General features: G+C 41.5%; 1 protein-coding gene across 1 annotated transcript; it reads left to right on the plus strand.

Annotated features, from left to right (window-relative positions):
* Positions 1–72: 72 nt before the first annotated feature.
* On the plus strand, positions 73–11,360 carry pole2 (polymerase (DNA directed), epsilon 2). The gene is made up of 19 exons (XM_088648101.1): positions 73–251; positions 934–1,034; positions 1,381–1,456; positions 1,962–2,039; positions 2,528–2,621; positions 3,293–3,367; positions 3,745–3,828; positions 4,371–4,427; positions 4,824–4,872; positions 5,637–5,709; positions 6,106–6,278; positions 6,890–6,979; positions 7,503–7,557; positions 9,029–9,088; positions 9,486–9,563; positions 9,702–9,810; positions 10,142–10,318; positions 10,720–10,787; positions 11,138–11,360. Exons 1-19 carry the CDS (start codon positions 184–186, stop codon positions 11,154–11,156), a joined length of 1,584 nt encoding a protein of 527 aa, XP_088504227.1. The 5' UTR covers positions 73–183; the 3' UTR covers positions 11,157–11,360.
* Positions 11,361–11,967: the final 607 nt, after the last annotated feature.

Consider the following 11,967-nt stretch of genomic DNA (forward strand, 5'->3'; position numbering starts at 1 on the left):
GCGGGAGAGCGGAGAGAGGCGGACGCTGAATCCGCATCAGGGCACCAGTCCGTCCACCTCTCTACCCCTCCTCCTCCTCCGTGGGGGCGTGTCTCTACAGGAATTAGGGTAGGAAGAAAAAATGACGCCTGTGGGAGTGGCGAGCGGAGCGGAAGTGGGGGAATTTAGCGCGAATTGTTGAAGATGGCGAGTAGTAAAGTTAAACAGAAGGTTTCTTCAAGTTTCAAAATGCGGGGACTAATCCTCCGACCGTAAGTAGATTTCGTTATCGGTCGTTGGCTCTCAGTGGTTATTTTCAAGTTCATGTTTTCCCCGCTGTCGTGGCTGTAGAGAAGAGCAGCGCTAGGGATGGACTGGACAGTCAACATCTAGGGGGTGTCCCGGGGTTGTAAGGGTCCGCAGGCAGGTTCAGGAGGGTGTATACTAGCACTCACGCAGCGGATCTGCTCAGATAAAGCAGATCTTTAACTATTATCTTTACGTTTTGTTTTCACGCACCAGTTGTAATTTCTTTTCATTTGATGCTGCTTTGAAACTGCTGCCGCATATTTAGTGAGCTCTTGTAAGGAAGTCCTTTAGTCAGAAGACGTTGGAAATCCCTGCCGTTTCCCTCCTGGAAATTTCTGACAGCGTGCAGATGTTATCCCGTTACCTGAAGATTGTCGATCTAGTAGTGAGGAGCACTGATTTGGGCTGTTCGTATTTTCACAATGTTCGATTGGACATTTCAGGTAAAGAGAGGGACACTCATAAGGGGTTTGAGAACACACCTTTAAAGGCGCTATATAAAATAAAGTTTAAAATAAAGCTATATAAATAAAGTTTACATACACCACTGAAGGGCTGGGCAGTGCCTGGTAGCTAATAGCTTTAGAATTGAGGCCAGGGGTATACATTCACTCACTTTTGCAACCTGTTTTTGTTTTAATTTAGCGAAGCCAGCAAATACCTGGTGGAGGTTTTGGAGTCCGTTAAAGAGCAAGAGCTGGAAGATGTTATTGAACGAATCTTGGATGCTGTGGAAAAGCAGCCATGTGAGTTAAACATGTCCTATTGCTTTCCTTGTTATTGCATAGGCATCAGCTGAAGAATGCTTTATTGCCTGTGTGTGGAAACGGCATACAATTGTTGTGGGTTGGAATATAGAGTGTTTGATTCTGTGGGAGGCAAGTCTATAGTCACAATTATACATTGTAGGCTGTAGCAAACACAGCACCTGATTTGCTGAATGGAGAACAGTGTGATTAGTGAAGATGTATTAGCTTCTTAACACTTGATCATGATCGTTGTGAAAGTGCACAGCAGAGTTTTGGGATTGTATTTGTTCCACCTTTTTGTGGCATTGTTTCTGTGAATAAAGCATTTTGTCTTTCTCAAAAGTGTCCTCTAATATGATAGAGCTGGCCATGGTGGAGTCTGCAGTTCAGGAGTGCAGTCAGTCGTGTGATGAAACCATGTGAGTAATTGTTGCTGGGATGGTGGTGACGAACGCAAACAGCATATTTCTGCTCCAAATCTTTTTGAAAATTCAACATAATTACCTAGAATCTGGGAAGTGTAAATAATAATAATAATAATAATAATAATAATAATAATTCCTTACGCTTATATAGTGCTTTTTTGGACACTCCACTCAAAGCACTTTACATGTAATGGGGATCACCTCCACCACCACCAGTGTGCAGCCCCTACCTGGATGATGCACCAGTTCACTCCCCGCACATCAGCTCTTAGTGGGGAGAACAGAGTGATGAAGCCAGTTCATAGATGGGGATGATTAGGAGGCCATGACTGGTAAAGGCCAGTGGGAAATTTGGCCAGGACACTGGGGTAATAGCCATAAAGTGTAGACATTAGTAATGCTTTTCTAAATAAACTTTTATTGGAACAGTGAAGTGTAAGCTTTCCTGTTTTGTTTTATAGCTGCTTTTCACAGTTTCATCCTATGTCTTTAACTCCAGAGACCACGTCTTCAATATTATTGGAGCTTTCGATGTGCCTCGATACATCTACAACTCCGAGAGGAAGAAATTTATTCCGTAAGTTTTGTAAATTAGTTAGTTTGACCCTGCTGACGAAGTGTTGTTGCCGTTGGTGCTGAGCAGCATTGCAGGTTCCACAGGTTCAGACAGGTGGTGTCTGTGCTTGGCTGAGGCGTCAGTGGTGCTGAGCTACTGCCTGTGGGGTCACCACTGGGCACCCCTAAATCAGAATCCCCCCAGAAAGTATTTGATACTGCGGTCTGTTATTAATTTTCACAAATAACATTAAAGATGCTGATGTGAAACTAATCGAAAAGTGATCTCAAATGCCTCTGTAACCTCCTTAATTTCCACATTTTTTCTTTTAGCTAAGGAGGCGGCAGTGTGGAGTAGTAGTTAGGGCTGTGAACCTGAAACTGGAAGGTTGTTTTCATGACTGAAACTGTTTGAGTTAAACTTCACGGTGTTGTTGAGGTTATACCGCAATCTGTTAGGGGTTTCCCACTGCAGAAAAAAAAACACATCTTAAACTGTTTTTTTTCCAGCCTTGCCATGACGAGCCACCCAACGCCCAGTCTGTGCGGCAGAGCCAGGGACAAAGCGGAGCTCTTCAGAGAGCGCTATACCATCCTGCAGCAGGTTAGACTTCTCAGCCCCACGGTGCCTGGTGTCCCTGTACTGTATGGGGCTCCAGAAGGGCTCTGTGAGCTCTGGCCTGCCATCAGAAAGGCTCCCAGCACAAGAATCCCACCAGTACACCCACCCATCTCCCAGTGAGCCATGTAGGCCTCTATGTCCAGAGCAAGCGATCATTGTGTCAGCATGGCCTCTGATAATTTCGGGTATAGATACAGTGAAGGCATCAGGCTTTTGGGCTTCTGAAGCACTGAAATTGATTTTTTTTAATTAATATTATCTCTATAAAAACATAGCTGGTTTATGAAACTCATAATAAATTATTAGTTAATAATAAGTTGTCATTTTCATATGTATAAAGTCTCTAAGCAGGAACTCTATTGTACAGTTGTTCATTTGTCTTATTTTTCCCCTAATGTGGCTGAGGTGATTGAAATCTTGGGTAAATATAAATACAAAAATAGCAGCTTTAAAAGAAGATACTTTTATCTGTTTTTGTAGTAGCAAAGATTATCTTAATGTCATTAATTCAGTGTTTGGAATATGTCATTTAAAAGCAACAATTAAAAAACCTATTGATTTAAGTTACATGTACTGTAAGTAAAATATTTTGTGCTTTAAGTGAAGGGGTTCTGTTTAGTTTCAAATACCTCTCTCATTCCCTGTCTTGTCAGCGGACGCACAGGCATGAACTGTTCACCGCCCCTGTTATTGGGTCAGCGCCTGAAGAAGGCAGAAACAAATTTCAGGTGAGCAACTGGACTTGATGCTGTAGCAAGCATTCACCTTAAGATGGACATTAGTCCTTTTTTCCTGCATGGCTGTCCTAACTCCAAACCAGGACACAGATTGGACACTAACATCTGATTGCAGTTCTAGGGGGATTCATTAGTGGGATTATAACGTCTTTCTACGTTGCATGACTTCAGGCCACCAGCTATGGGGAAATGGGGATCCCAAGTGGATGATCCTATAAAGGCCCTTTTAAAAGTTCAGATTTTGCAGGATTACATCAGGTCTCTGTCATGAGTACCTAAGATTTGCTCGTCGAGGGCATACAAGCTTGCTCCTCCTTCCCGTGCCTTGTATTCCTAATGACGAGCCTTCCTCGTTTGCTTTGTTCCAGCTGAAGACTGTGGAGGCTCTTCTCGGAAGCACCTCCAAGCTGGGGGAGGTTATTGTCCTGGGAATGGTAACACAGCTCAAAGAGGTAGGGCAAGCCAGGTCGCGCCTGCTTTCTCTAATCCCTTTGCCGGAGAGTTCGGGCCACATGATGTCTGTACATGATGTTCCCTCTGCAGAGCCGAACACTCCCTGCCGTTCAGGGCTTTAGTGGAAGTGATGTCATGGCTGGACTATAAGCCTATTTCCCAAATAACCACAAAGGGATGCTGCAAAGACATCTGTTTCAAAAAAACTTCAAACGTGACAAAGTAGTCAAGTGGCACAGCATATAAAAAGAAAAATATGTTTTTGTCATGGTGACTTTTAATGCTACCAAGTGGTGTTTCCCGTCTTAAAGCCATTTGGACTTGGTTTACACACAGTTGTTTTCTAGGGATTTTCACTGCAGCACTTGGATTGATAACTGCATGATATTAGCAAGGATCGTACTTTCATCTGAAAGCAAACCTTGAAACAGGAGTTGTCCTAATTATGATTTTGTCTTATTTTGATGTGATGTCATGTTCTTTTTTTTTTTTTACTTGTGACTACCTATGTGTGCACGTATCGTCTGTTTTATTTTTGTAGGGCAAGTTCTACCTAGAAGATCCCAGTGGGGCTGTGCAGTTGAACCTCAGCAAAGCGATATCCTTTTCAACTTGTCCTTTTAGTCAGCTCCTGGTATAAATGTCAGCTCAATGACAACATCAATCGGTGACAATCTAGTATAATAAGGAACCCGAAGAGACTGGCTTGCTCAGATATAAAATGCATTTTTCCACGTTTGTGAAAACTGCCGGAGAGATAGAACGGCATCTCAATAGAGTATTTCTGCAAATAACAGCTGTAGGACATAGCTCCTTGTTGTTTTATTATATATTTAACTCATTTCCTCCATGGGAAAATTAAAGAGTGTTCATGATATAATAAGGGACATTGACACAGTGCTTTATTTTTCATATTTCAGCTTTTGATTTCAGCAGTATTAATCTGTAATGTTATGAACTTTAATACAGTAATTCTCCTTAACCCCCTCTGTACCAGTTTCATAGTGGGCTGTACACTGAAGCGTGTTTTGTTTTGGCAGAAGGTAAAGTGTGATGCTTATGCAAATCAAAATCGTGTAGCACATGATTGAAACTTTTCCTCTACATTTTCTGTAGCCTTCCAAAGCCTGAATCAGGGGTGTACAACTCCAGTCTCAGAGGGCAAAAGTGTCTGCAGGCTTTCATCCCCATCTGAGCTCTTCTGCACCTAAATAGTCATTATAATTATTTTAGAATTAGTTCAGCTGGACCTGTCTCCCTGTCTGTTAGGTGCCGGAGATAAAAACCTATAAGAACCGCTACAGTTGAGCAGGCTGTTCTACAGGCTGCTTTTGACAGCAAAATTTAGGGCATTATGATTTTAATCATTTGCCTTGAGTAAAAGATCATACATCTCTTCCTTCATACCATTTCAGGAAAACCAAAAAGATAATGTCACCCCCGAAGGAAAAGCAGTGCATTCTTTACTGCATACTGCAGACAGGACAGCTTTTCGTTTTCCCCCCAGTATAAAAGACACCTCTGTGTCTCTTAGAGTCTTATTCCATGCTTAGAGTCTCTTTTCAGCATGGAGTCCTCGCTTGAATTACTGGTGCCCAGATGTTTAGCGGAATATCTGCATTTGTAAGCATAGCTATAAGAAATCACTGCCTTACACCAGCGGGAGACCCAACACCCTTTACAGTGCTCTAGGTCTGTTGTTGCGTCTGAAAGCACAGCTCTCCTTGTCTTTACAAGTGTTATGGGAGGAAGGGTGTTAGAACACGGGCTTTTCTAAGTAACTGACCTCTCTATGTTGTTGATACAGGGCGTTACGAGGACTCTGTGTTTCACGTCAACGCCTTTGGGTTTCCACCTACTGAACCGTCAAGCACAACAAGGTTATTTTTTTTCCCCCCCCGAGAACTGTAAATATGTGGTTGAGCCACAGTATATTGGCCTTCATAGTGACAGTAGAAGACTGCCGAAAAGAATAGACTCCAGGAGCTTGTAGTAAATATTCAGAACTGATGCCATTAAAGCAGGGAGCTAATTTGAAATTAATTTTGAAAACATTTTTTCTATTATTAATAACTTCGTTTAACAATTTCACTTAGTCCTCCCGTTTGGAGGCTTTAGTCGAATTAATAACAGGTTCTGAGAAGGGCAGTGACTGCGCAGGTGAAAATATTGTCAGTTTGCAATACAGGCTTTTTTTCTGTCTTTAAAAGAAGAGTGTTAAAATGGACTGAAGTTGGCTATTTATTACTAGATCTCACAGCTTGATTTGTTTTCAGGGCTTACTACGGGGACATTAATTTCTTTGGAGGCCCCTCTTCTACGTCCGTAAAAGCCTCTGCTAAGCTGAAGCAGCTGGAAGAAGAGAACGAGGATGCCATGTTTGTCTTTGTTTCAGACGTCTGGCTGGACAGCGTGGAGGTTCTGGAGAAACTTCACATCATGTTCTCAGGTAGCATAGGCGTACAATGGAAAGTAGGCGCCGAGACATTTGGAAGCTCTGTAGCGACATCTGGTGGTTGCGAGGCTGCACTACATCAGCTTCTGCTCACAAATCTCTTAAACGTGGCCTGTCTTCACAGCGCTTCATAAGCTAAATCAAGTGTAAAAAATATTTGTAGCTCTATTTAAAGGAAAAATACTGCAATGCTAAAAATGTCTCATTATTGTAATGTAGCTAATGATTTACTTTTAAATATATTGTATATTATTGCTCATTTACATGCTTTGTGTCTTGAGTGTTCGGTGCAGTGCCCTGTGGGAAATTTAGTAGCCCTCAGTGTTGCTGAAGGACATTATCTAAACTCAAATTAGCATACAGAGGAAAGGCAGTGGCTAGTCATAATCTGTGCGCAGGACCGTGACTGAAGTCAGGTCATTAGCTGTCATTTTAAGACGGAGGAGTGGCAAGAGGGTACTGGGTACTTACGTGGCTGTTTTGGTGCATTAAGAATGACTCCTGCATGTTAGGACCTATTTGTCACTGATCCTGCCTTCAATCTGTGACTAAAGTATGACACAGCTACGAGTTTTTTTGGTCTGTTTTCCCTTGATGTTCCACAGGATACTCGGCCATGCCACCCACCTGCTTCATTTTCTGTGGAAACTTCTCTTCTGCCCCGTACGGCAGAAGCCATATCAAATCCCTTAAAGGTGAGCGGATGCGAAAAATAACTGTGAATAATGGGCACATGATGTTTGTACCCTGTGTTAAATGTTTCCCGCCCCTCTCTACCGTGTATAGTTTGTTCCATTTTCTCCAAGAAGGGATTAAACTGTTTGAAAATTCAAACTGATCTCTATTTCACACACGTACAGGTCCTTCTGCCCATCTGGCCGTTTTGTTTTAATGTTTCTGTTCCTAACAAAATATCTTACTGGAACAAGTAGAGGTTAATTCCACACTGAAATGTAAAAAGAAGAGTTGAGCGAAAGCAGAAACAAGATTTTGAATCTGGAGCCTTATCACAGCTAGACAAGGCTTCAGAGTGTAAGCATTGTCATTTCTGTTTCATTTTACTTTTCATCATGGAATTAACATCTATGACTAATGAAGACACAGTTCTTTGCAGTCTTGTGCTGTATTTATGCTAACTTTGCAAAACAAATTGGCTTTTGAAGCTGTTTTTTTTTTAGAATCTCAGATCTGGTTTCTAATGATGTTGATTTGCTTCAGAGTCATTGAAGGCACTAGCTGATGTGATCTGTGAATATCCCAACATCCAGAAAAGGTGAGCTTTCTCTAATGAACTTGTCTTGCAGTAGAACCCGAGGTGACGGCAAGCATCTAGCAGGAACCTTCATATTACTGTTGTGTTGAAGTATTGAGGAATGTAGGGTATGACTGGCCTGTTTTTTCACATTAGATGGAAATGTACAATACTAGCTCCTTGCCATCAGAATTATTTAGTTTTCTATGCTGCCATAAAGACACAGACAGAAACTGCTGTTTATCTCCTCCTTCAGGCGCTGTAGTTTGAGCTGTAGAATGCAGCTGTAAGAGTGTAGCTCAGACTGGTATAGTCTGGGCCAGCAGTGCTGGACTGTGGCAGCCTTTCCCTGTCATTGTGAGGATGGAGGAAGTGGAGATCCAGCTCGGTCTTCCTCCTTGTGTTTGCCTGGCAACTTGGAAAAATAAACATCCAACAGTTCCGTCATAAAAAAACAATACTTTAACTCCATTCAGACAGATTTGCTGGCACCACCCACGTATAAAGTGAATTGAAAAACTTTTTAGATTAGTTTTTTATTTGATTTCAGTGGTTGAAATATTTAGTCATTTTAATAGACTTATGTTAAATACAAAAATAATTTTATATCAGTGCGGATTTGGCAGTAATACATGCTAGATTAAGATAAAGCTTCAAGCAGTGTGAGTATGACCTTGAGGGAGAATATCTGCATTTGTAAGCAATGCTTAAAGGGACAATAAATAGACACTTCTCGACAAAGCTGGGGGGGCTCTTGCTCTGGACAGATGTAGGTGTAATACAGCCCCAGGCCGTTAATATATGAATCTATGAATTGCTGTTTTGCATTGAGTACTTTACAATTCTAGCCCTTATGAAGCCCAGCGTGTGATAACCAACCCACAGCCATACAAGTCATGCTTTGTTTTACTGCTTTCACATATAAACTGAATTGAAAAACTTTTTAGATTAGTTTTTTATTTGATTTCAGTGGTTGAAATATTTAGTCATTTTAATAGACTTATGTTAAATACAAAAATAATTTTATATCAGTGCGGATTTGGCAGTAATACATGCTAGATTAAGATAAAGCTTCAAGCAGTGTGAAGCAGGCCATGGTGCTACGATAATTCAGTATTATTGCTCAGGCGGCTTGATGTTTTCGCTAATCCTGATTGTTGGTTGTAAACATCAATCTCAAAATAAACAAGACTGAATTTGAATTTCCTAGATAATGCCATTTCTTCGGGCGAACAAGACACTGATTCAAATTAAGTGAAAATTTTATGTAGCGTGAGGCATTTTATTAAGACTGTAATAATAATGAATAATTTGATAATGAAATGGGTAGTCTGCATAATGACTCTCAGAACGGAACTGTTCTAATAGGAAAAATTGAGCCACGAAGCAGGATCTGATTTTGTTGTTCAATGCCAGGAGAAACCACAGTGTCCTTATTCTTCATTTCTGTGTTCTGTGGAAGCACTGACATTTTCCTTTTTACGGTTGACAGCAGCCGCTTCGTGTTTGTCCCCGGCCCTGAGGACCCTGGGCCCAGTATGATTTTACCCAGGTGAGGACCCGCAACGGTGCTGCCCGCTCACGGCTTCGGGCTCTTGTCCTCTTCCTCAGTGGTACCGTATCCACACGGTGCCTGCCTGGGACACGTGCTTTTCTTTCCCTGGGGTCTCCACCCTTTATATTTCAAGGACTTTCTTGGCCTTTCGTGTCCCAGTGATTTATATCGGAGAGAACTCTTTTGAGTTATGCATTGCTCCCTTTTCCTGGAATAATGAACAGTGCAACCTCGAGTCCTTTTATGTCACGCAACACTTACTGCATCATTAAGGGGAGAAAAGGTGCTGTTGCGTTAGAAAGGCTATTATACATGGCCGAGCTGTCAGTCTTTCACAGCTTGTGGAAATGGCCTTTTGTGTAAACCTAATGGAAATGTAATTTTCCGTCCACAGACCCCCGCTTGCCGAGCACATCACTGAAGAGTTCAGGCAAAAGGTGCCTTTTTCAGTGTTTACAACGAATCCCTGCAGGTAATGGCGACGACGGAAAGCTGGCTGGTAATCCCTGCACTGGCCCGGATCATAAAATACGGACATTTAGTTTTTGGAGCTCGTTGAAGCTTTGCATTGCAGCATTGAAATGGCTTTCCTGCCCCTTTTTTGGGTCAGAATCCAGTACTGCACGCAGGAGATCGTTGTGTTCCGGGAAGACCTGGTGAACAAGATGTGCAGGAACTGCGTGAGGTTTCCCAGCAGCAATTTAGATATTCCCAACCATGTGAGTATGACCTTGAGGGAGAATATCTGCATTTGTAAGCAATGCTTAAAGGGACAATAAATAGACACTTCTCGACAAAGCTGGGGGGGCTCTTGCTCTGGACAGATGTAGGTGTAATTCAGCCCCAGGCCGTTAATATATGAATCTATGAATTGCTGTTTTGCATTGAGTACTTTACAATTCTAGCCCTTATGAAGCCCAGCGTGTGATAACCAACCCACAGCCATACAAGTCATGCTTTGTTTTACTGCTTTCATGCATGCTTTCTCTACTGCTCAATTAAGCATCCATGCGGCTAACTTTTTTTGTACCTTTTCTGTGTGGTCTCTAGTTTGTGAAAACTATCCTGTCACAGGGTCACCTGAGTCCCTTGCCACTCTACGTCAGCCCGGTGTACTGGGCGTATGACTACGCGCTGAGGGTGTACCCTTTGCCTGATGTCATTGTGTTTGCAGACAAATATGATCCTTTCCACATGGCAAACACAGAGAGCCTCTGCATTAACCCGGTACAGTATTCAGGGTTTCTATGGGCATCTTGAAATGTCAGGCTGTAATTTGCTTACTTTATGCTGAAGAACGAAATCTGGTACTGTTCAAAGGCACTTAGCATAAAACTGAGGTAGAAACTCTCAGTTTTACATTCTCATGTTAATTATGAATTGTTACCTGGACCATATCAGAAAGGCAAAACTTTAATATTGGAACTCTACTTGAGGAAAAGTAGTTCGTAGCTGTAAGAGGAGTGCTGCCTGCTGTATTCTGGTGTGAAGAATTCACGAGAGGTTCCGTACAAATGTGAATACAACAGGTTAGGAAATTCTGGAAATAGATACCGTGTCGGGCTTGACAGTACAAGTGCAGTGTTGGCACAGAGTGAAACCCTTTCCTTGTCTTTTCTGCTCTCTAGGGTTCTTTTCCAAGAAGTGGCTTTGCTTTTAAAGTTTACTACCCCTCTAGCAAGACAGTTGAAGACAGGTAAAGAAAAGCTCCTCTTGCATTTATTTATGCCCGTCACAGTTTCTGAGATCTCACAGTCTTTTCCCACACATATTTCTGACTGTCTTAGGGGATAAATCCATTTCTGTGTGAACATTTGTGTACTTTTAAGAAATATTACATTCAGATATTTAGCAGACCTACAGCAGAAATTTACAGATTATAAACTGGGCATTTTTAACAGCTACTATAAATTACCTTCTGCCCAGAAAACTACCTTTCCTGGTGTGTGTAAAATAGACTACGGGTCATAGTATGTTGGTTTTCTAAGCGTCTTGCTTTTTGCAGTTAGCCTTGGCGTTACTCTGATGTTTTTTTTTCTTCTGCAGCAAACTTCAAGGCCTTTAAAGGAGGGGGGGCTACTGTCCAGAACCCAGCAGAGAGCAGGCTTGTGTGGATCAAGTGCTCCTCATGTAAAATAACTGTACAGTCATTTTCTATAATATTCACCCATTACACAGAATGGGTTCTAACCGAATTTTATTGGTTTTATTTTTCTTTGCAGTCATGAAGTCTTGTTTGAAATGGAATAAAAAATTAAATTCCTGGGGATTCTTGCTAATTTCTTTTTTTTAAAACAAAAATTGCACAAAGGCCTATAAGAACTAGAAGAGTAACTTGTCAATTGCATCATTTCTTTTAAGTGCTGATTATTTTATTGACAATTTCCAAAAGGAACTGCTGACAAGGTAAAAGCAGTGTCCACCTGTTCCCTTGCAGATACACCAGGTTAATCGTTGTGAGAGTTGGACAGTCAAGAGCAAAGTGCACATTTTTATATTCTTTGTGAAAGCATAGCGTCACCTGTGTTGTACTGTTATAATTTAAGGAGGCAAACGTCTCACTTTCATACGTATAAAATGATCTGGTTAATGAAGCTTAATTTTTTTTAGTCAATAATACCTATTAGGCTGTAGTGGCAACAATTCTCTCCCTAACACTTCAGGAAAGCTTATTTAAAGGGCTTTGGGCTGAAGTAAATATTTCAGCATGGGTTTGAAGACACCCAGTAAATTATCTTAAGGTAGCAATTCTGTCTTTAAGCTGTAATAGTAATAGTAATAGTTTATTTCCAGTTCAACAATAATATATTCCCAACCATCGCAAATATGATGCATACGATTCTGGAATCCCTAATATATGTGTCTGAAATAGTACG

Source organism: Lepisosteus platostomus, chromosome 10 (assembly GCF_059453375.1).
Source record: "Lepisosteus platostomus isolate fLepPlt1 chromosome 10, fLepPlt1.hap1, whole genome shotgun sequence".
Taxonomy (NCBI): Eukaryota; Metazoa; Chordata; class Actinopteri; order Semionotiformes; family Lepisosteidae; genus Lepisosteus; species Lepisosteus platostomus.